General features: G+C 43.3%; 1 protein-coding gene across 4 annotated transcripts in view; it reads left to right on the forward strand.

Moving 5' to 3' along the window:
• LOC8029472 (regulator of nonsense transcripts 2) overlaps positions 1 to 23,518 on the forward strand; it is a 32,123-nt gene that overhangs the window by 3,171 nt on the left and 5,434 nt on the right. For all 4 annotated transcript variants that reach the window (XM_029984118.4, XM_040505079.2, XM_040505080.2 and 1 more), the window contains exons 5-37: positions 1,748 to 1,795; positions 1,860 to 1,944; positions 2,067 to 2,143; positions 2,236 to 2,316; positions 2,449 to 2,478; positions 2,603 to 2,722; positions 2,891 to 2,938; positions 3,410 to 3,622; positions 5,266 to 5,490; positions 6,857 to 6,896; positions 6,983 to 7,047; positions 7,114 to 7,200; positions 7,495 to 7,573; positions 7,677 to 7,796; positions 9,004 to 9,116; positions 9,262 to 9,347; positions 9,434 to 9,542; positions 9,853 to 9,910; positions 9,994 to 10,049; positions 10,149 to 10,265; positions 10,350 to 10,451; positions 12,497 to 12,580; positions 12,865 to 13,008; positions 13,246 to 13,305; positions 14,717 to 14,855; positions 14,922 to 15,073; positions 15,600 to 15,783; positions 16,201 to 16,275; positions 16,710 to 16,819; positions 18,188 to 18,349; positions 18,869 to 18,950; positions 20,917 to 21,002; positions 21,073 to 21,135. In XM_029984118.4, coding sequence (XP_029839978.3) covers positions 1,748 to 1,795; positions 1,860 to 1,944; positions 2,067 to 2,143; positions 2,236 to 2,316; positions 2,449 to 2,478; positions 2,603 to 2,722; positions 2,891 to 2,938; positions 3,410 to 3,622; positions 5,266 to 5,490; positions 6,857 to 6,896; positions 6,983 to 7,047; positions 7,114 to 7,200; positions 7,495 to 7,573; positions 7,677 to 7,796; positions 9,004 to 9,116; positions 9,262 to 9,347; positions 9,434 to 9,542; positions 9,853 to 9,910; positions 9,994 to 10,049; positions 10,149 to 10,265; positions 10,350 to 10,451; positions 12,497 to 12,580; positions 12,865 to 13,008; positions 13,246 to 13,305; positions 14,717 to 14,855; positions 14,922 to 15,073; positions 15,600 to 15,783; positions 16,201 to 16,275; positions 16,710 to 16,819; positions 18,188 to 18,349; positions 18,869 to 18,950; positions 20,917 to 21,002; positions 21,073 to 21,135 — 3,300 coding nt within the window. The remainder of the gene's footprint in view (positions 1 to 1,747; positions 1,796 to 1,859; positions 1,945 to 2,066; positions 2,144 to 2,235; positions 2,317 to 2,448; positions 2,479 to 2,602; positions 2,723 to 2,890; positions 2,939 to 3,409; positions 3,623 to 5,265; positions 5,491 to 6,856; positions 6,897 to 6,982; positions 7,048 to 7,113; positions 7,201 to 7,494; positions 7,574 to 7,676; positions 7,797 to 9,003; positions 9,117 to 9,261; positions 9,348 to 9,433; positions 9,543 to 9,852; positions 9,911 to 9,993; positions 10,050 to 10,148; positions 10,266 to 10,349; positions 10,452 to 12,496; positions 12,581 to 12,864; positions 13,009 to 13,245; positions 13,306 to 14,716; positions 14,856 to 14,921; positions 15,074 to 15,599; positions 15,784 to 16,200; positions 16,276 to 16,709; positions 16,820 to 18,187; positions 18,350 to 18,868; positions 18,951 to 20,916; positions 21,003 to 21,072; positions 21,136 to 23,518) is intronic.

Raw genomic sequence — 23,518 nt, forward strand, 5'->3', positions numbered from 1 at the left:
GTAGCCACGTGACTTCCGCCACTCACTCTATCCTCTCCACTTCTCCGTGGGGTGCGGGAGTTTCGGTTTCGAGCTGTTGTGTTTTTTTGGCTTTATTAAAAAAATATGTGACTCTGTAGCAAAATATTCATTGGGTAGTATTCCGACACCATAATGAATCGCGTGACAAAAAAGGAAAAACAAAGTTTGGGGGGTGTCAGTGTCCCTTTAAGGCAAGATTGGTGAGATTGGTTTAGAAGACATTAAACAGCTGTTGGAGGAAGTGAAAAAGGACATATTTTTATAAATTTCACCACCAAATTTAGCGAGCAAACTGACTTTGTGCATAAGTCACGTGATGTCAGGTGATATGATATCAATTTTCTCGTTAAATTTAGTGTGGAAACCGAATTGGGGTGTATGTCTCGTGACGTGATGTCATGTGACATCAGTTTTCCCGCTATATTTATCCAGAAAACAAAATTGGTGTTTAGGCCACGTTTCGTCAATTCCTCCGCTAAATTTAGAGTGGAGACAATATATGGATAGGTCACACGACATTGATTTCCACACTAAATTTAGCAGGAAATGCACGGACGGACGGACAATATTTTGAGATTGAGATTTCATACTTTAAAAGTCGTTTTAACTCCTGAGTGCGCCATACTTTGTGGAATAAAATTTAAGAGCTTGGAGATTTGTGGTGCGTTTTGCCTTCTGTCTCCACTCTCCGAGATTGAGATATATTTGTCTGTTTCTTCCACCCAGTTGTCTTGTGGGGCTTCTGGGCCTCGTCTTTCAATTACCTTACTTGTTCCAGCATGCAATGTTTAACATAATTTAACCCCTTAAGTGCCAATTTTTTTTTTCCAAAAGTAACCTAAACGTGCCATATTTTTTTTTTGAATTGTTATTCCTTTAGTATTACACAAAAAATTTGAAAAGTTTATTACGCAAAAATCAGCGGAGGCGAAAAAAATATTTGCCAACTAAAACGACTGCTGCCATCTATGATCAGCGCCGCAAAACTACTTGGACGAGCCTAGCTCGTCCGTGGAATTGAGGGCTACCGAAAAGCCACTGGACGAGCTGAGCTCGTCCACGGCATTTTTAGCCAGAAAGTGACCGACGAGCTCAGGTCGTCCAAGGCACTTAAGGGGTTAATACAATTGTTTATTTGTTGTGTTCACAAAGACCTTGGTAATGATTCGCAGAAAGGTTAGGCATACAGTGGCCCACAGTAGCTTAAGTTAAAACCAGGACAAATATTTAATGTTGTGTCTGCTTGAACAATTATAAAAAAAATTTGAAAAAGCATAATTGGTATAGCCAAATCAATGCCAGTAACTGAAAAAGTTGATATTTGAAATACACAACTGCAAAATGTTGATGTAGGATAGGCAGAGTCGATTACACCTCATAGACATTTGTGCAAGAATATAAGCCTTGGTTCACAGCACCTCAATTCCCCTGTTAAGTACTAGGCATGCCACCATGCTCATGCAAGTGCTGACCCCATATTTGTTTTTTTGTAATATTAGCTTCCCAAAAAATGTATAAATCAAGTTTGAGCTGGGCTCGAGCAAGTTTCAAAGCCCCAACTTTCTTATCATATCCTAATTTTGTGAGGGTGCTAGCTTAGTATTTTATAGCATGTGTATATATCTTTGAATGAGGCATCATCTGCGATTGGTGCAATCAGTGGAGGATCACTCAGTAGAAAGGACATCACCCCAAATATCTTCAGTTGTGTGTGACTCATGTGCAGGACACCCGTGCAAAAGAGGAGGCTGCTTCCATTGAAGAGAACGAAAAAGTAAGTGTTGATGCTCATAACAAACAATTAATTAAAAACAAATATGCTTTTTTTCTTTTTTAAGACCTTCCTTGACTTATACATTGCTGAAACCCGAGAAAGACATCACCTGAAGACCGATCTGCGGAATAAGAACCTCGCCGCAGCAGGCAAGTTTTCTTGGGGCTACAAACTGTTTTCTTGATGGCATATTTTGATAACTAGGTGAACAATGTCTCCTCAAGCACTTGTAAAGCTTGAAACATGATTCTAAGCTGTCAAATATCTGCAGGTGGCCGTCCCGAGGAAGCTTTCTTTAGTAAACTTGACTCAAACCTGCGCAAAAACACTGCCTTTGTTAAGAAACTGGTAAGTTTGTCTTATGGCTATGTCTTGAGCAATACAGATTAGTCTGTACAGAATTTTGTTGAAGTGAAAGTAATGTCCTCGCTTATTTCCAGAAAACAATCACCGAGGCTCAACGCGACTCGTTAATGAAAGATATGTCCGGGCTTAACCTAACAAAGTACATCAGTGAAGCTGTAAGTACCGCAGTTTTAATGGTTTGTCGCTAGTATGTGGATTCTTTTAAGCCCGGTGTGCTCGATTTTTGTTGGACCCTGGGTGTTTGGATGTGGAAAATTTCAACAGGAATACTTCCCTTATGCTTTCAGGCTGCTGCAATTGTGGAAGCAAAGTTAAAGGTTTGTGTTCTGACTTTGAAATTTTGAGAAGCATTTCTAGACAGTCGATTGAACCAGCATCCTTTTGTGGTGCACTATGGATTGCGTAACAGTGGCATCGTGTTTCTTGTATAATTTCTTGCAGATGTCTGATGTTCAGACTGCCGTTCTGGTATGTTCGGCACTGCACCAGCGGTACGCCGAGTTCTCCACGCAACTACTTGAAAATTGGGTGAAGGCTCTGCCCTTGAAGAAAGATGACAAGGTTTGTAAAATTTCAATGAACCCCGTAATTAATTAACATTACTCTGCAATTTCTTTCTTTCCAACGGTACTGTTTATGTCCGTTCTGTAGCTCTATGTCCGTTGGAGAGCAAGTGGGACGTGAATTTTCGTCTAATTGGTTTCTTCTCTTTTTCTTCCTCTTTTTCAGACAACCAACCTGAGCAAAATAAGGGTGGACTTGAGGTTTTTCGCAGAGGTCAGTTTATACGGTCGGAGGTTTTGCTCCAATCGCTTCATGTATCCTTCTTTTAAACAGCGACTAAACCCTGTTTTGCCTCACGATGGATCGCGACAAATGCTATGAGCCACTGGAGCCAATCCAGCTCTAAGAACGTATCATGTGACTGTTTGCCCCGCACACCGGTGCACCTTTCCCAAAAGTCACATGCAATGTCCGTCGTAAGGTGAAACGAAGTATAGGTTTACGATAAGGAAAGGGGAACATTTAAGACAAACAGACAAGACAGTCTGTTTGTCTTAAATGTTCCTCTTTTTGTCCTAAATGTTTGTCTTAAATGTTCCTCTTTCCTTATCGTAAATTAATAACCAACACACTCAACCATCTACAGGAGTATAAGTGTTCTTTAATACTATTACGCCTTTTTTTGTCGTATGCCTGAGTTCTGACGCTTTACGATTGTCACGAGAGCTTGTTACTTTCTGCCAGTTGCTGTCTTCCGGAGTATTCACGCAAAAGGAAGGGCTTCCAGTGCTCAAGAACCTGCTGACATTCCTGACGACCAGCGACCGCGACGATCACAGCAACCTGAACATCCTGCTCAGTTTCTGCAAGCACTGTGGAGATGACTTCGCCGGGCTGGTCTCTCGCAGAGTGCGTCAGCTGGCCGAGAAACACCGCTATGCGCTGCCTTCGAGTGACGTAAGCTGCTTTTAATCTATATTTGTTTAGTTCTTGCAAATTGTTTTCCAAGGGACCACCAAGGGATGCAGACACAATACAGAGTTAGAAACTTTGAATGGCGACTTTTTTTTTCTTGCATCTACAATGACTGGTTGTGTTGAGTTTGCTTCTAGATAAGAAGAGCTCCTGTAGCCATTCATAGAAACGAAGCTTCCTGGCACAGAAAGATATTCAGCCAGTCTGGTCCTGGTGTTCTCTCATTAGTGCCAGAATTGATGCAAAGCCCAGCGTGGTGCTTTGTCAGCATGCAGCTCTTGTAATCGTGCCTGTCAGCAAGCAGCTCTTAAAGGGAAATAATCCCTGGAGAAGGGGAACAAGAGGGACAAAGGACAAACACAAATCTCCAATTCCAAACACTGCTAGGTGACTAATGCGCAACCAATAAAAAAAAACAAAAAAAACATGCAATTGTTTGAAATCGAAACTGGACTGGGGACGAAGAAGAAAAGTAGAGTAGGAGAGAGTTGCCGGAGGTCACATGGCTACACCCAACCGCATTTGCATTCTCTTTTTTTTTTTTTTCGTTTTCTCGGTTGTGCGAAGCAAGCGAAAAACTAGCACGTCGCAGGTCGCACGAAAAACGCAAAAGTCAAGCACTTCGTGCTTGATATTTGCACGTGTTTCAAGCTCTCACCAATTTGTGTTCGTAAGACGAGCGATGTCTTCAGCCAAGAGAGGATGGTGACGACCTGGCGACGTCTTTGTGAGAATCAACTTGGCGGTCGACTACTGCCCCGGGTGCCACTAACCCTAGTGATGCCACTGACAGCAATATCAAAGTGGGGTGCGGGTAGTATGGTTGCAAAATATAAGCAATATTAACGTTAAATGTTTGCGTTCCATGTGGTTTTAGCAAGCGACCTCCTACCGACCGAAATGAAAGACGAAAATAACTCTAGCATACTTTATGAAGTATGTTTATTGATTGAAGACACATTGATCTATAGCCTCACAGTTAAATCATGTCTTCATGCCTCGAAGCTAGGATCTTTTTCTCGAATTACACTTTTCGAGACACGGTACTATGCAAAGTGGCACCCTTGCCTTGCACCCTGGAGTCACCCTTTTAAAGTGGCTTTAGCTGGAGCTTTTTTTATTGGCAACTGGGACTTTCTCGTTTAGTTTATTACTACATTAGATACTTTTTTTTACTAATTTCGAGATCTCAGTGTTTGCCATAAGGCGCGAAGTCGAACGACATAGGTTTGTCTCTTTGGAGCAATGAAAAGAACAACTCGGGACAGAAGTCCCATAAGCAAAATTTTTCACATTCCGCTAACGACCGTTATTGCGAGACAAAACATAGGCTCTACACGTAAGAATAAAATTGACAGCCCAGTTGGGAGGGGCAGGGATCAAATCGAAACTGAAACCGCAGAAGAGCGTCCAGAGTATATTCGGGCATGCCACTAAATGGGTTAAATCCCCTGGAGCTTGGGTATTCAAGGGCAGCACTAACCCCAGGTTTCTCGGTTTTCCCCGGTTTCGATAAAACTGGCTCGGGGTTTAATTTTTGGGGAGAATTGATATGAACGCAGAACCCTACCCTTAAGTCTGCAGCATCCTGCGAGTGATCACGATTCCCCCCCTTCCTCCCCCAGTTTCTGGCCCCAGAGAAGCAGAAGGGGGTGCAGGCCCTGCTGAGGGAGTACTTTCGGTCCCTGTGCCGCCACTTGCTCCGGGACCACAAGAACCTGCAGTCCCTGGAGAGGCACAACCGCAGAGTGCTGCAGACCAAGGGGGAGCTGAGCACGGACCAGAGGGAGAAGTGCGAGGCCACCCACCTGGCCTTTCAGAAGCTGCTGACCGGCACCCAGCAGCTGGCCGTGAGCCCCCTTTTTTCTCCTTGCCTCGGCAGGATCACTAGACGGACGAACGTGGCAGAACCCTCTTAATCGGGTGGTGTCGCACGCCCCCTGGGGGGCAATGAGGCAGGGGATGGCGATGAGGAAGCAAGGGCTCTTTTGCTTCTGGTTCAGACTTTGTCTTCGGGATTACCAACTTTTTACGCCAAGATTTGTTTTCTTTGTTTCGCGCGGTGCCAGTTACCTTCGAGCTGAAAGATATTTTTCTCGTGCAGCCTTGTACCGGGTTGGATTGAGAAAATGATACCCTACTATTTGGCCCGCATAAGTAAACTATGCATTGTAGAAAGCTGAAACTCTGTGAGAATGTGACGCTAGCAGTGGGGATAAAATGCAAAAGTTCGAGCACATGACATTACCTAGATCGAAAGCAAAAAAAAAAAAGTTCTATGAGCTGACGTCCACCTGGGCCTAATGTTACAGCGAAGCTGTTTATGGCTAGGGTTCCGTGGATTTTCCATGTGCATCAACAAAAACTCGGGTCCTGAATTTGATGCAAAATCACTTCATTCTTTGCAAAAGCTTATACGTCTCATTTGGATATGTATTTTCAGCAGATTAGTTATCCACAGGCACCATTTTCAAGATCTGTAGACTCTCAGTTAGATAATTAGGGTTTCTCAAAGATTTGCAGCTGTGTGACCCGCGTCGGTCATGTCTATGCTCTCACCGCCCTCTCTTTGTCGTCATTCCAAGCGCTTGCATGCCTAGTTTCCTTTCCTTCCGCTCTCCTGATCATGAAAAAAAATGTTTGTACCTTTGTACAAAATTCTGTGTCGTGAGCTAAACAGCTTTCCTGCTCATCCAGCTTCACAGAGTGGAATGGCCCATGATTTTTATGAAACATAAATTCGAGATTATGGGTGCCTGTAGCATTTGTTTCAGCAGGAAAGAAAACAATATTGTCTTTCTTGCTAACAAGTTTTTTTCCATTGAAATAAACGTTACAGGCACCCACAATCTCAAACCCCTGTTTGATGAATAGTAATTAGACCTAGTTGGACATCGGCTCGTAGATAAATTTTGTTTCTCTTTTGATTCGTTTTATACAGGTAATGCATGTGCTCAAACTTTCACATTTTATCACCACCACTAGTGTCACATTCTCACAAAGTTTCAACTTTCTGCGATGCATAATTTATTTATGCTGGTAGAAAAGCCGGGTTTCATTTTTTCTATCGAACACGGTATGTTTGCTCTGATGCCCTGTAGAGGTAATTGTTTAATTCACGAGAATTCTCCCAAACGTATGCTGTTGCCTATCGGATGCTAGCATCTGATGAAGCAAGTTCAAATGTTGATTATGAACTCTCTTAACTCTGAACAGGATATCCTTGATGAAGAACTTCCAGACTTGCCTCTCGAAGGTTCGTTTCATTGATTTTCAAGTTGTTATTGACGGGAGGTTGAGTCGTAGACAGTTTTTTCATAGGTTATTTTGGTGTTTCTGCAGAAATGACAACGCTGGATAGCGACGGAGCCAATTTAGATGTTCACAACAGGTTCAAGGGCGGAGAGGTAAGAATTGCCACTATTTTAGAGCTTGGGACACTTAAATTACTTTCTCTTTTTATTTTGTTGCAGCTTGATGGGACGACCTCTTTGTGGGAGGACGAAGAGACGCGCAGCTTTTACGAGAGCCTCCCTGACCTCAAGGCCTTTATACCTGGGGTATGGAGCTTCAAGCTTTAAGATTGTACTGATCTGAAAAGAAAGCATATTTCAAATCGGGATGTTGGGTTCAAGTTTGCATTACTTAGAGCGATAATATTTTGACAGATAGACAGGTATCATATAGATGCTTCTCGAGTTGGTAGTTTTGAAATTGAGTCTGTATGACTACAGAGTGCTATACTTCTAAGCCATTATTAGTTAGCCCTTATTGCTCTTTTAATGGATTACTGTTTTCGTTATGGATCTCACTCTCTGCAGTTTGGTGCATCTTTTTTCCTTTTTTTTTTACAGATTTTATTCAAAGACAGTGCTCAAGCTACCAATAATGTGACTGTGTTGGAGGAGCCTGCAGAGGTGTCTCTTGAAGAAGGTGAAGGCCTGTTCCAAAATTTGCCGTGTTATCTTTCGAGAAGGAAGAGAAAGGAAATGTGTAACTTCGTTGTGTCGTTCATCTCACACTGCTTTTGTTCTAGACCTGCAGAAGCTGGAGATTGAAGGCATCCTGGAAATTGAAGAGGACAAGGAGGGCAAATCAGATGCAGGCAAGACTGAAGAGAAAGACCTCACTGAAACATTGCTGCAGGAAATTGAAGGTGAATTGTTCTTTGCATTCAGAGAATGGACAGTTTCTACCTCGACTGAAATGCTCGAAAAAAAAAAAGGGAAAGAAAGACGTAATTACATATTTATTGTGTGCTTGTTGCTCACTCATTTCTTATGTCGGATAGTGTTGCTCCACGAGGAGGGTCTAGTGCCATCGTTATATAGTAATATTTTACTGGCTTGAATGCTTTGCTCACTTTTTTATGAACGAATCCAGTACATCCGTTCTTCCGCAGAGCGTGCATATAGCTAGTCTCTGATTTTTCGGGAACAACTGAGCACATAATCAAGCCAAGAAAGTGTTTCTTCTGTAAAAATTGATCTACCGTAACATCCCGTTGAGTCCCCACCCAAAATGAAAAGATAAACGGTGGAAAACATGAGGTGGGCTATCTTTGGAGATGAGACTGCAAAACTTGATAAAAAAAGCATTGATAATCACAGGGGCACCCATTACAAACCTCGCGACATAGGAACCGATACCGCAGATTGTGGACACGGCTAATTCGCTTTTCACAACGCGATTAATGCGTGAAAGTTTGCTACAAACTCCCGCGTCACAGGGAAGTATACCGCAGACTGCGGGTGCTACAGATTTGTGTTTCACGGTGCGATAAACTCGCAGAAACCGGATACAAACTTACGTGCCATGGGAATTGATATCGCGTGCGCACATCACGTACAAGAACACGAGAACCTGCTTCGAACCAGCTTGTCACACGTACCAGTACCGCAGATCGCGTGGTCGATGTGATTTCCGCCGAACATCGCTTGATGTCAAATGGAAACGGGAGGTGGGCGATGTCTTGGAAATTTTATGTTACGGATATTTAGCCAGAAAACCGAGATGGGCAATCTCTCGGGGGATGGCGCCTTTACGGGATTTTACGATATGCTGAATTCTGGGCATGTTTAATTGTGGTCAGCGTCACAGTGAAGGCATCTTTTCTGCCCAAGTATGTTATTCTGTTATGTACCACCGTCTCGTTGTATGCCAGGCAACCATTGCAAATCTTTGCTGTGATTGGCATACAGTCATTCATTGAACAGAATGCAATGATTGGCTGTTTGCCAGCTCTGCAGGAAACTAAACATAAATGTCTTGCTCCTGATCAGTGCACAGTGTGTTTTAGTAGGTGTGGTATTTGCACATGTTTTACTCATGTTCAATTTGCTGGTTTCAAACTTGATTTGTAGCCCCCGAGGAAGAGGCCTCTGCAGGCTCGGGACCCGGCATGGCCAACAAACTCCTGCTCGACGGTTTCATCTCGTCGCTGCTGCATTGTGTCAGCAGGGAAATGGTCGACCAGGTATGCGAGATGGGCTGTAGCATACGTCTTCACCTTGTCCCAAGCGTAACTATCCTCCACAGGAACTAGCATATTCACTTGCCATACCGAGGACTCGATCTTCGCAGTTCTTATGACTCTTCATTCCTCATCATCTTGCTTTCAGGCAGCCGAACAGTTTTGCATGAACCTCAACACCAAACCGAACCGCAACAAGCTCATCAAGGCCCTGTTCCTTGTGCCCAGAACAAGGTAATGTGCTAACTGATGGTGCTGTAAGACTCACATTACCCAGCCCAATTTGTGTGTGCTTCATTGTTGTCCTTTCTTTTTGCCAGGCTGGACCTTCTTCCATTCTATGCTCGCTTTGTTGCTACTCTCACACCCTGCATGCCAGACGTTGCTAACGACCTTGTCGGAATGCTCAAGCAAGACTTCAAGTTTCACGTGAGTGCTGTGTGATTTGTTAGCTACGCTGCCAAGTTGCTCCACACTTTTGCTTGTCTAATGCCTGCCTTATTGCAGTAAAGTTACTTAAAGCTATTGAGGTCATTATACAATATTACCTAATAAAAGAATATGATCAAGTAACAAAAGTCACTTCTTTTCCAATTCTTGGCCTCCAGGTCACATTATTTGATGTCTGGAATAAGCATAGCCATCCCCTCAATAAAAGGATATATTACAGTTGCTTTTCTTAACATTTATCCAGTATTTCTTCATCTTTAATTACTCATTTCAATTGTTCCATATTCAGATCAAGAAGAAGGACCAGATTAACATTGAGTCCAAGGTGAAGACTGTGCGATTCATAGGTGAGTAGTTTGTCTGGGTTTCCGCTTGACCAATCTGGTCAGTCATTTCTGGGTCTCAGCTTCTCAACTTGTCTCCTTTATAGGTGAACTGGTCAAGTTCAACATCTTCCCCAAGTCTGAGGCACTCTTCTGCTTGAAGGTCTGAACTTGAAATGTTCATCAGATTGTAATTTTATTATTCTAGGTATCCACAGCACTCCTATGCTATAAAGGGGTCTCCGTGCCTTTCTTCCCTCAGATGTTGCTCTTTGATTTCACGCATCATTACATCGAGATGGCTTGCAACCTTCTCGAAACCTGTGGCCGCTTTCTCTTTCGGTCGCCTGATGCGCATCAGAGGACTAAGGTTTATCTTGTGAGTTATCAAGAGACACGGACTATTTACTCCGGTGGTAGAATTTACCGCTAGTAAGTTTCTGTTTATTTCACCACATCTTAGGAACAAATGATGAGGAAGAAGGCAGTGCAGGCCCTGGACAGTCGCTATACCACAATGATTGAGAATGCCTTCTATTACTGCAATCCCCCCGAGACACCAATGGTAAGTATCATCCAGCTGAAATGAGCTAGCCTGCCTGTAAAGTGTTTCTATTGCTTTTCCGAATTTTAAGAAGCATTCTATAGTGTGCCAGAAATCAGAAAGAAAGTTAGAAAAACAAATTCAGTATGGGTGTTGGAATGTGTCACTGCACGAAGCACGTGCGGGGTGCTCGAGAGACTCTCCCTGCCATTTTGATTCTGTCTGTGACTATAGTCGAGGCACACCCCTACAAGGTTAGCCAACTTGGGAAGAATGCCTGTTGCTTTTAAAGTACCGCCTATTTTGGGTAGGGATGTTGGGGAGTTTGTGGAAATCATTCATGTGGCTACGACACAACCATGCAAGTTGCAAATCTGCATCGGGAACTCGTGTCAGGACATCGGTCTGAACCATGGACTCCGATTGCCTCAAACTGCTCGGCAGTAATGTCGTTCTCGGAGTAAGGGGATTCAAACATGAATGAAAAAAAAAAAAAAAAAAACATTTTTGTGGCCTTCTGAAGAGGCACGTAGAGCTGCAATAGACCCTTTTCAGAGGTCCGCACCAACGCCTGTCCGCCGTTGCTCGATCACATGCTCTTAGTATGTATTGGACGCGAGGGCTGTGTCGGCTTTTGGTGTGAACACGGCTCAGCTCTTATTCAAAACGAGTGCTGCGTCAGTGTTCAGCGAGGACTCTGATCCAATCACGGGCTACATGTCCAAGCAAAGGCGCCCATGTCGCCTGATGGACTTTTTAAAAGAGTCCATTGGGAAAGCTCAGGCTAAATGAATGGGCAGGGCAACAAAGCACAAGTGAAAGAGCACATGTATATGTATGTGCTAGTGTGGCAGCTGCCACATATTGTGAAAGAACCAGAGTACCCAAAAAAATGAATGTGGATGTTGCATTACTCTTTGAGTTTTAAATTTAAACTTTTAAGTGCATAGAGCAGGGGTCTCAAACTCATTCGAGTGTGGGGACCAGATAGCCCACCCCCGAATGGACGAGGGCCAAGGGGGGGGGGGGGGGGGGGGACAATATTGCTATTTTAAGAAAAAAACAAAAAAACACAACAGCAGTGGTGTTTTGCGTTGGAAAGCAGCCGACTGTCCCAGCGACAACCCAGAGATCTTCTAGGCACAAATTATTGTGCCGTCTGCTTTTTGTAAACTCACCGTTTTGCCATCTTTAGCCTTCATTCGCATATATGACTACTTTAGGCCCACACTTTCGTTACAAGAAGAATTAAAACATTGCCACACCACAGTACTGGCAGTTTTCAATAGAACGAGAACGAGCAAACCGTCCTTTCCCTGCCACGCAATTCATTAGGCTCCACAGGCATAGAAAACTTCCTTATCATACGGCAGTTTCTGCTTTCCTGACGATTTTTATAGCAACATTATTAGAACTTTCTTTTCATTGTAAACGTATTATTTGACACCAGGAGCCCGAGCTGATAGCTTTATTTTTGGCTGTCGCTCCTGCTGAGGAAGAGTTTGTGCAGCCGAGGTGCCTCTTTGGGCAAAGAGCTCGTGCTTGTAGCCTAGTAGTGGTATTATTACCATATAGGTTGATTTTCATGGGAAAAGATTAAAAAGGCCGTATTTCGACGAAGAAATTCTCCGTCCAAATGGTAAGCGCAAAATGCGTGAAAGCAGAGTTTCCGTTTGAGCGGAAATGAATTAACGACATAAAACTATTATTTATGGCGCATGTAGTGTTCAAGGCATGGGAACGAGGGCTCGTAGGCGCGGAATGCTTGCGGGCCACTTCCTGGAGCGTCGCAGGCCGCATGCGGCCCGCGGGCCGTGTGTTTGAGACCCCTGGTGTAGAGACTCGCACGTTTTATTTTTATAATGCTGAGAGGAAGGTCTGTCGTTGATATTCAGTCGCTCTTTAAAGCTACCTTTCTGCATAGACAGCACTTCTACCGTGACGTTGGTGAGAGCCCATAGCTTTTACAATTTGCATCCCTGTGCAATGCCTAAACATAATTTTCAGGGCGTAGGGCACGTGATGAAAACCGAGCAGACTTAATTTTATTTCCCACCTTTGTCCAGTCTGTCAAGAAGGTGCGTCCCCCACTGCATGACTACATCAGGAAGCTTCTGTACAAGGACCTCACCAAGAGCAACACAGAAAAGGTCAGGACCGATTTTAATAAACAATCTTGTGATTATCGCAGATGTCATATACAAAAGAGTAAAAGAAAACTTCTCACATGATCTGAAAAGTTAGGCAAGTACCATAGAATGTTTCCGAAAAGCAGCAAGTTAGTGGGTAATCCATCAAGATCTCGGGAAGTTTTCGGACTCTAATTTTTAAGATGCACCTGAACCTTGCGTTTGGGAGTATTTTTTGGACTGTTGGATTTGTAAGATACTCCTGAACTTTGTGAGATACTCCCAAACCTTGCATCCTAATCCAGATCCTACGACAAATGCGGAAGCTTGACTGGGAAGATCCTGACGTGTGCGCGTATGCGACCAAGTGCTTAATCGCCATCTGGAATGTGAAGTACTACAACATCCGCTGCGTTGCCAACCTGCTAGCTGGATTGGTGGCTTACCAGGTGCGTAGTTTCTGCTTTTTTTCTTTCTATCTGAATTGCATACCTGTTGCTATTTTAGCATGCTACTACCATGAGCTATACCTTCGATGCCATATTTCTATGGTCAAGTTGCTTTATGGGGAGGTTGTAAGCTAGGCTACTTTTGAGATGGTATGTGTGAGGGAAAATGGTAAGCTCATGTAGATAATTGTACAGTCAACCATAGAAGTGTAATATATAGTTCTTTTTCTTTTTCAGGAAACAGTGGGCCCTCAGGTTGTAGATGGAGTTCTGGAAGACATCAGGCTTGGCATGGAAGTATGTGTATTATAGCTTGGGGCAACACACTTGAGATGGCTCACATTGTGTGCACTTCTTCTGGGAAGGTAGTTTGTATTATAATGGTGTCGCAAAGAACTGGGCATATCAGGATACTCGCAGGAAGGAAATGTTGACTAAAAGACATGGGATAAAAAGATAATTTTTGGAAACTTTGTTTTGTAGACCTAATAAAAATGGTCTCATCACTATTTGAAACTGAGAAAGATGGCAGTGTAAAATTTTAAATGAAGGTACTATCTTGCAAGCAGACTATTTCTCATTTATCACATAATACAGCATTAAAATAAGGCCTGTATCATCAACTGATAGCTTACCTAGCATTTTGTTTGCCCTCTTTATCACCTCCATCATCTTAATTTTTTTTTTTAGCATTGCATTAGAACGAGAGAAACTATCATGAAATGTCTGAATTTGTTTTATTAACTTTGAGTGCTATGAAGTTGAAACATGGCAATGACAGTTTATATGTGAGTTCATCATTGGTTTAGCATGTCTCTATATCTGATATGTCTTAACAGGGAAAACAGGGAAAAGCTGTGTGGTCCTGGGGAATTTTGTTTTAAATTTGCCCTAAAAGTAGTTGGGGTCAGAGAACTCGGCTGAAATGGGTCACTTGCCTGGTTACCTTTTTAGCGACATGCACAGAAACCTCTTTTTTGTTTTGTCCTCTGCTTATTAAGTTACTGTAGGATCTTTTTATTTTTCATTTAACATTCAATATATCAATTAAGACTTTTATGGGATATTTATATTTTCTGCAATCTTCAGCCTGATTTCTTTTTTTTTACATTTGTATTTTGAAAAGTACATTACTTTTTTTTTCTCTTTAATGCATGTTAGAAGAATGTAATAGGTACCCTTATATGATAGCTAGAAAAATATGGCTAAACTAGTTGCTGTGCAATGTTTAGTACAGCACAAACAATGTCTCCAAAGTTATAGAAAAATCTGTCATTTCAAATGCAGTTCTCTACCATCAGTGGAATACTATAAGCAAAGAGTGAGGTAGAGCTCTTTCAATGCAAGTTTAGAGAAAGTAAACCTGATATGGAATGTGGTACCTTCAGACACGTTTGTTTTCAGCTCTAGCAGTGTTTTGTCCCAGAAGTAGTAAGATACAACTGAACACGTCCATGAATGATGTATGCAGAGTAATAATATTACTTGGTTTACTTCAAATTTGGAAAAAGAGTCTTTTCTACACAGGTAGCTAAAAAATTTCTAGCAGTTTTTTTTTACGGTACATTCCATAATGAAACTTTGTTGGAAACTAGAGGTTTCCCAATCTATACTCTCATAAGGGTGGCTCTCATGTTGGCCGTTAAATAGAGCAGCTTTAAGGTTGGAACACAGAGCAGCACACAACTCCTTTGCTGTTGCTCTACAGGTGAATCACCCCAAGTACAACCAGCGCAGGGTGAGCATTGTGCACTACCTTGGCGAATTGTACAACTACCGCATGGTGGAATCGTCCGTCATCTTCAAGGTTCTCTACTCCTTCATCACCTTTGGCGTCGCATTCAGCGGTGAGTTGAACCGGGATGGGCTTTGGAGCCCCATGATCCTCACGGAGAAGGTGCTCCTTCTTTTAGGGCCGTACTCTTCGGGAGCCCTGAACGACTTGGATCCGCCAGACAGTTTGTTTCGAATCCGGCTTGTCTGCATTCTGCTCGAGACCTGCGGTCAATACTTCAACACCGGGTCGTCCAAGAAGAAACTGGACTGTTTCCTCGTTTTCTTCCAAGTATGTCTCTACCTGATTGACCCCTAATCATTTTCGCTTGCGTTAAACCTTTTCGAGCTTTAAACCTTTGTGATGTGGATGCTTCCCACGTTTATGTGCAGTCCAGAAACCAAGGACGAGTATCCAAGCTACGGGTGTTTTACCATATTTTCCAGACTATAGCCCACAGACTATACGTGTTTAAAAGTTAAAATTTTTATGCACTGCTGACTAATGTCTAGGCGCAGGCTATACGAAAATCAGATTTTTCTAGATCGTTTATTACGTTGAGTTGCGACAAATTTTATGAATGCCGGAGTATTTAATGATAATTTATATACGATTCAAGCTTTTTTGTGAGGTAATTACTCGGGCGATTCTCAAGGTGTGCGGTGTGTCAGAATTTTCTATGTGTGAACTAGATGCCAAGTGGGGTTACTATACACCTGGTTCAAACTATGCACCAGGTGTGGCCTGTAGTGAAAAAAATATGGTATTCTCGTGTTTTCCCTTGATATTCGTGGCTTTTGTCATCGTGTTCCGTCAGAGGTACTACTGGCAGAAGAAGTCCTCGGAGACGTACGGGGAGGAGAATCCGTTTCCCGTGACGGTGGACTTTCTCATCAAGGACGTGCTCACTCCCCTGCGTCCCAAGATGAGGATCTGCGAGAGCCTGGAGGAGTCCACGGCCGTTGTGGAGAACCTAATGTCCGAACTGAAGCCTAAGCTCAGTGAGTGTGCCGCTGTTCTTGCAGCTCCTTCGAGAAATTTGAAGTAAATGTTTCCCTCGTCAGCACTTGCATTCCAGACTTCAACTAAGCCACGTCGATTTCGCTATACTGCTTTTCACCTTACGACCAACTGCAGCAGATGCTATGAGCCACCGGACCCGATCCAAGGCCGCATCAGTTCCTTCGACCTTGGGGAGGGGGTGCAGCGGAGTGCGTGTCACATGCTGCATACACAGCTCGATTGGCCGGGATGGCTCATAGCGTCCGCTGTAGTCAAATGTAAAGTATAAAGATTTCCTTTTTTTTTTTTCTTTTCTTTTTAAGCAGGGCAATAGCAGTTTCTGCTACAAGTTTTCCTTAAGTTAACCTGTGCAAAGTGTGAGTTGTGTCTAGGAGAACTCTCATTCTCTCCGGCAGTGTTAGACTCTGAGGAGTCTGACAGCAAGGGGGCAAAGGATCAAGACAGCCTTGGCTGCATTCAGGAAGTAGAAGGTATGTTTACTCGTGCATACCACCCAATATCTTAAGTTTTGTACACAGTAGAGAGGGGTGCGAGACTAACCTTAAGTAAATCTAAAATTGTACCGTTGCAACTGAAGCTTTCTACGGCATATTACGCCATGTACAAGGAGAACCACCTTTGGACATTGCTAGTTGGTTTCATATTGTTTTGAAACAATCCTGCAAAAACCTCCACATTTCATTCAAAGGGTGATATGTAGTAGTTTGTATTGAAGGGATCAACACTTACACAGGTCAAACAAAGTTTGATGCTCCTAGTCTGACACTCACTGGAATGGAATGTAAGTGTACCGCAAGCAGGTTGCATGGAGTATCTGTGTGCAGCAATGAAGAAAGACCTAAAGCAGATTAGCGATTTGGAATATGTGCAGCTCTCGTGTCAAGAGGGTTATTGGCATTTGCAGAGGATCCAGACGAAGAGAACCACAGTGCCGAGTGCAGTGATCCAGACGTTGAGATGGAGGGGGATGGCGACACCGACGTCTTCAGCGGCAGCCAAAGCCAGCCGCTTGAGGTAGGCTTCTTTTATTGCATGACGGGTTCTGTGACAACTTTTGACTATCATCGTTTTTATTTTTAAAACTATAAGGTTTTTGGCGTCTTCTGCACGTGATTTCTCTCTTTTAAGTGTTTGTTCAGTGAAGAATTGTGTCGTGGCATTGTGCTAGAAGTGTGTCTTATTTAAAGTCACGGCTGTGAGATCAAGCTCAATCATGAAGGAATGTTTTCTACATAAAATGGTATTGCCACGCGCCATCCAGAAAGTCGCGCACAATTTATAAGTCGTGTAACGGAGATTGGAAAAGACCGTGGAAGTTGTTTCGAGTTTTTTGGTGCATAGGAATTGTTCTTTTATAATAACTTCTGGGGCTTTATTTGTTTTGCTTGACACTGACAGTGAGACTGTGCAGTGCATAGTTTACAGACATACTTTATATGAGAAAATTGCAGGTTCCTGCAATGTATATTAGTAATTGCTGCTTTTCGACGGGTAGGAGTGAGACCTCACTCGCGCCAACTTGCAGGATTAGGCATAGTACTGTAAAGCCTCGTAAATTCGGATTTCATGGGACCGGCAAAAATGTCTGAATTATCCGAAAGTTGAAATATCGAAAGGACAAAGAAAACTGCGTGAAAACGTTTCCCTGTGACATACTTTTATTTTGAGAAGAAATTTGTTATTGCCGCCTGCTTTCTGGACGACATTTGGGCGGAGACGACAACTTTCCTTAGCGCGGTCAGGTGCTCCACCGCACTTGCACTGTCAGAGCTGTGCATCCCGTGCACTGACGATTTAGCACAGCAAGGCCTCTTCTATTTTAGGGTGCACCACATTCCACAGCCGCTTTCTTTTCGCGTCGAACTTCTCGCTCTCGAAAGCCTGTAGGATCTCGGCCTCAATTTTCACGTACGTGGCCAAAGTGCTTTTCTTGACGTCATACCTTTTCATCACTTGTTGTCGAGAGACGCCGTCCTTCAAGGCCCTGAGTATTTCCTCTTCCGTCGCTACATTCTCGGCCTGGTACAGCTGCAGCAACGCTTCAGAGTAGTGACACTTCAGCCATTTTTGTGCTTAAAATCGTGACTGCCAGTCATCCAAAGCTTTTTCTGAAATTGAAGGAAACACTTTTCGATTCTCCAGGAACATTAAATTGATTCGGGACAAACAAAACAATGTTGCCGGAGCTTGCCGGCGCCATGTCTAAAGGTTGGAAAGTAGCATTTCGAAATGGCGACCATCGCCGGTTGTGCCCGCCCTGCACTAAGCAGCAAAAAGGCGGGAGTCCACCAAACGGTTGGGAAGTGGAGTGTCAGTACTCTAAGCGTAGCTTATCCAGTGACTCTAGAGCACCCCCGCTGAGTGCCTGCCCCGACACTCCAGGACGAGGTGGCCTCGAGCAGCGAGGACGACGCGGCCTTGGAGGATGACAGGGAGTGCTCCCAGGACGTCACGCTGCTGGGCAGGCGGACCAAGCGGGCCCCGTGCCCGGAGGACGACGACTTCATGACTGCCTTCGACAAGATGCTGTCTGAAAGCATCCTCGTGAGTGGTCTCTCGGCTTCCCTCGAGATGCAGTTGGCGTCGCGTGCTGCAATTGTTTCCCGGTGCATGCAAACGTAGACAAGATGGGTCGTTAGCGTTTAACCGGAGGCTCTTGGGGCTGTTTCAAAGGCGATGCCCGTTATTTGCGAGGTTTCGCAACCCAGGGTGTGTTCATGTGTTACTCGTGGCCCGCAGAGTTTAGGAGAAAACTTTCTTCGTTATATGTAGCAGAAATTTAGTGTCATGTGACATTGCAGTGTCATGCGACGCTGCAGTGTGATGTCATAATGTGACATGATGTCATGGTGGCATGTGACTCACAGTGTCACATCAACACCGTTTGCTAAATTTAATGACATGCAAGTCCAATAAATTAACACACAGTGTAACAGTGCCGCAGAGCATGCAGCGCCCTGGAGTTCATCACTGCAGTTCATTTGCGAAACACGACAGGAAACCGAGTTTGTTTTTTGTGTGTGTGTGCGTTATTTTTTTAAAGTTACGTACCTCTCCCTGCAGCATCGCAGCCAGGATTCTGTGAAACCTCAGGCTGACATTGTCATCCCAATGAGCTTGAAAGGTGGCCACCAAAAAAAGACCTGTAAGTACAGCGAAGTATGGCCTTATTATATCAGGGGTGACTTAGGCAGTGTTGGGAAGTACTTTAAGTATATTGTACTTAAATTACTACTTCAAGTAGGTTTAGAAAATGTGTACTTTACTTGAACTACATTTTCTGAGTAGGTACTTGTACTTCACTTAAAGTATTTTTTGGGGTACTTTCTGAGTAAATACAGCTCCCAACATCAAAATGCATTCTCCAGATCTAAAGAAAAAACATGTATTTTTTATTTGAAAAGGCGCTATCGTCTGTTGAGATATCATCTTGTCATTTTTCCGGATGAACTGATGGCGTCTCTAAGGCTGATACAAATAAGTGCCTTATAAATTGACTGTGTCAAATAGTTGGTCAGCGAGAGTAAAACTACAACTCTGTGGCCACTTGACTTTATTCAGTATTCGCTGCGATTTTCAAAAATAACTGGTGCACCCCCATTACCCCTTAAGCAGTGCTTACCAGTTAAAAAAAATGTAAAGGGGAATGAAAGGGCATCCTGAAAAATAGTGTTAAAAAGTACTACTACCGCAATATCCAAAGTCACCGGTCGCCCACCTGCCACCTGAAATTCATAAAGGAAGTGGGGTAAGCCATGTCTCAGTGGGTAAGCAGAAAACTTTAGAAAAATTTAAAAGAACACCCATTTTTCTGTACATATCTAGCACAACTGCACAGGAGATACATTAAACTCAAAACTCAAATTAGTTCAAACTTTTTATACAAGAAACGCTCATGAAAGAATGTTTTACTACTGCAAAGTCTGTTGCTTGCATATGCACGATTCGAACTGCATACAGTGCGAACGTTTGTCCTGTGAAAGCATGTTTCTTAAACTGCTATGTTCTCTTTGTTAGTTAAAAAAAAAAAAGAGTCAACATGAAAATAGAAAAATCAGTCGGGCGCAACGAGCGAGCGAACAGGCAAAAGAAGTGACGAAGAGCGATACTGGGGAAGCGGAAAATCTGGTGATCATGTTGGCCAATACTTTGCTGTTGGGGCCAAGTTGGGCTCCCTCAATCACAGGGATCAGGCTCTTGTGCAATTTTTGTTTTTGGTGCGTACATGGGTGCTTCCGTGCACGGCATGCTATCAACGCGGGTTGAGGCGGCGTTGCTGCATGATGTGAACGTCATCACAAACGCGGAGCTCGAAATGAGACGCTTTACAAACGTCTGTGTGCAGCGTTCCAGTAAATCTTTATTTACCCGTTGGCTTTGTCTCAAATATTGCACAACCTTACCATCCTCGGTCGCAACATTCTGAAAGATTGATTGGGTATTCGTGGTGACTTTATTTTGGGTTGAGACAGACTTCGATTTTACACTCCGCGGTTACATTCCAGGATATGGGGCGTTCGCTAACCTCGCGATCAAGTTATGACTTGTGTTATCTTTCCATTTTCTTTTTACTGTTTGAACAAACTTTTTTGTAAGCAAAACAATGTTTAATTTTGTTATCTTCTTCCTCTTTCTTCCGCACGCATGCACCACGACTTTGGGGTCGCGGAAATCAGGAGGGAATGTGTAAACAAAGTGAAGTGTCTTTTCTTCCTTCGTTTTTATTTTGTCACGAACGTCCTCTAACCGTAAGGTCCATGGCCACGTCATTCGGGTAAGATAAATGTTCGCAAAGTCCGCGTTGGGGTATTCGTAGGGGTGGGCGAAAACTCTGTGTTTATTTGGAAATCAATATTCACCCAAAAAGTTAGGTGGTCGATGACTTGGGATGGGCAACGACTCAGGATGTTACGGTAGTACTTTGCTCTGAAAGTACATTGTATATTGTATTTATAATGCTTTTCTTCAAATAAATTGTGCCCGGTATACTTACTACTTGAAGTACATAACCTCTCACTTACTTTGTACTTTACTTTAAGTACTTTTCAGATGTACTTTACCCAACACTGGATATAGGGCATCAGTGAACTATAGTTGCTTGTATATTGCAGATAGCAACCTTTTGGAACAGAAGCACGAAGAAGAGAAGAATACCATGAACTTCATTCTGATGACTCGCAAGGGAAACAAACCGCAGGTAAGGAAAAAGGTTAAACTAAACATAGTGGTCGGTGGATTCAAATGTGGTTTTCTGCTTATCTTCACAGTTCAAGAGTTTGGAGGTACCCGTCTCTTCGGAACTTGCTCAGAACCTGAAGGACAGGGAAGAGGTAGGTTCTCAAAGCATTGGTAGTTGCCCGGTAGCCTCACTAATCAAAACGTGGTGTCAATATGAAATCCTTCACGCTTCTTTGGCATACCTGCTAGTTTTTCTTCAAAATATGTGGCAGGGGTTTTTAAACTTACTGACCTCAAAAAAGCCCTGTCCGCATCAAGTGGCAGCGGTCTCGTATTGATGTAATAAAGCAGTGCGTAAGACTACAGACCTTGTCGAAAGTAGTGCGCATACAAAAGAGTGTTTGCCACATATATATGTATCGATGGGGGGCTCTGATCTGTCAAGGTGCTGCTTGAACTGGGAGAACAATTCTACGTGGGAGAAGGGATGGTTGAGGAAGTTTGAGAGCTCCAGGGACCCAGGGGGTCACTCTGGGGTAACCGTGGGTTCCTAGCAGAATGGAAAATAAATATCATTAGGATTTAAATTGGACCAGTTTTACTACGATCATTTCCCTTCTTGCAAGAATAATCCCATAAATATATTTTTATTTACCGTTTGTCTATCATTTGATGCTTTTTGTGTGTGTTTGTTTTGTGTTTAACCTTGTATTGATGAGATATACCGTAATATCCCGAGTCATCGCCCATCCCCGAGCCATCGCCCACCCCATTTTTTGGGCCAATATCGATTTCCGAAAAAACACCGAGTCATCGCCCACCCCTTCAAATACCCCAGCGCAGACTCTGGGATCCGCGAACACTCATCCTACCCGAATGACGAGGCCGGGGACCTCACAGTCGGAGGACGTCCGTGACAAAATAAAACGAAGGAGGGAAAGACACTTCTTTTTGTTTACGCATTTCCTCCGTGAGCGACCCCAAAGTGGTCGTGTGTCCGTGCGAAAAGAAAACGATGGAGATAACAAAATAAGAGTTTGTTAACGTAACCGCGGAGTGTTAGGTCAAAGTATGTCTCCGCCGAAGTAAGGTCACTGCGAACCCGCTCCTTCTTCCCGCCCGTCGCGACCGCGGTTGTGCAATATTTTAGGCAAAGCCAAAGCATAAATAAAGCTTTGCTGGAACGTCCTACACAGACGTTTGCAGAGCGTCCCAACCGTGCATTGATAGCCCGCCGTGCACGGACGCACATATGTACGCACCAAACAAGAAAGTTTCGCAAGAGCTTGCAATTGACAAGGCGCACGATTTGGCCCGACGCCAAAGTATTTGCCAGCATTGCTCTTGGTCGCTTTCCCAGCATTGCTCTTGGTCGCTTCTTTGGTCCGCTCGCTCGCTCGTTGTGCCTGGTCGGTTTTTCTATTTTCTTGTAGACTTTTCTTTCTTTTTTTTTTTTACTAACTAGGAGAACATAATGGTGACATTCTTTCACGGAACAAAGGTTCGTGCTATATGCAGACCGGCGGTGTTTCTAGCGCGTATGCAAGCATCGGACTACGCTGAGCATTTTTTTCTATAGAACAATGAAACTAAATTGAGTTTTGAGTTTGATGTATCTCTTGTGCATCAGCGCTAGATACGCAGAAAAAAATAGGCGGTTTTTTCCGCTTTTTTTCAAGTGTTTGTGTTCACCCATCGAGACATGGCCCACCCCACTTTTTTAAAGAATTTCAGGCGGTTGGGGGGTGGGCGATGACTCGGGATATTACGGTAGTACAAAAATAGCTTAAGATTTATTTTTAAGATGGTCATGTTTAACAAAATAGAAAAAAGAAGAGAGCTAAAAAGAAAACAGTTGTAAGATGAATTTGCAGGTTATAGTAGCTTTGTTGCCTGCGGGCAACACCGGGCAAAAGTCCGAAGGAGGCTTCGTTGAGTAACCTCTGTGGGTCCCTATGAAAATTGAATAATTTCTGCGCGTACGGTAGCCTCAAGTAAAACGATCATGTACCACAAAATATCAGTGGCAAGAGAAATAAATACGCTTATCCATATTTTTTGCTCGAAATTCTGGGAAAACACCGTTCTCGGTCAATTATTTGTATATCTATTTACTAGAGGCATTGTAGTTTTTATCTTCAAGTCTGTTGCCAGACTACTAAACATAATAAAACCGAGAGTATTACGAGAAAAGAGATTTTTACGATATGTGGTTTGTTGCGCGGAGTTTGCACTCGTCAAGTCAATAAAGAATTAAATCAAAGAATCGCCAAGCAAGAAAGATTTGTAGAAGACTGAACATCAATGAAAAGAAGTGCTCACCTGAGCAAATCCAAGCATTAAGCTGGATTTTTATCTTGTACTTTGTCAGCTATGTAACGTCAACAAAATCAGAACAACATAGAAGAAACGAAAACTAGGACAGTAATGTCCTATAACAGCCAGCTGTCTTTTTTTTTTTTAGTATGGTGGGATTATGGCAATAAAATGTTCTTAATTAAACTGTGCTTTACATTTACAGTCTTTTTTTTGCAT

Source organism: Ixodes scapularis, unplaced genomic scaffold (assembly GCF_016920785.2).
Source record: "Ixodes scapularis isolate PalLabHiFi unplaced genomic scaffold, ASM1692078v2 PGA_scaffold2__306_contigs__length_199485367, whole genome shotgun sequence".
Classification (NCBI taxonomy): Eukaryota; Metazoa; Arthropoda; class Arachnida; order Ixodida; family Ixodidae; genus Ixodes; species Ixodes scapularis.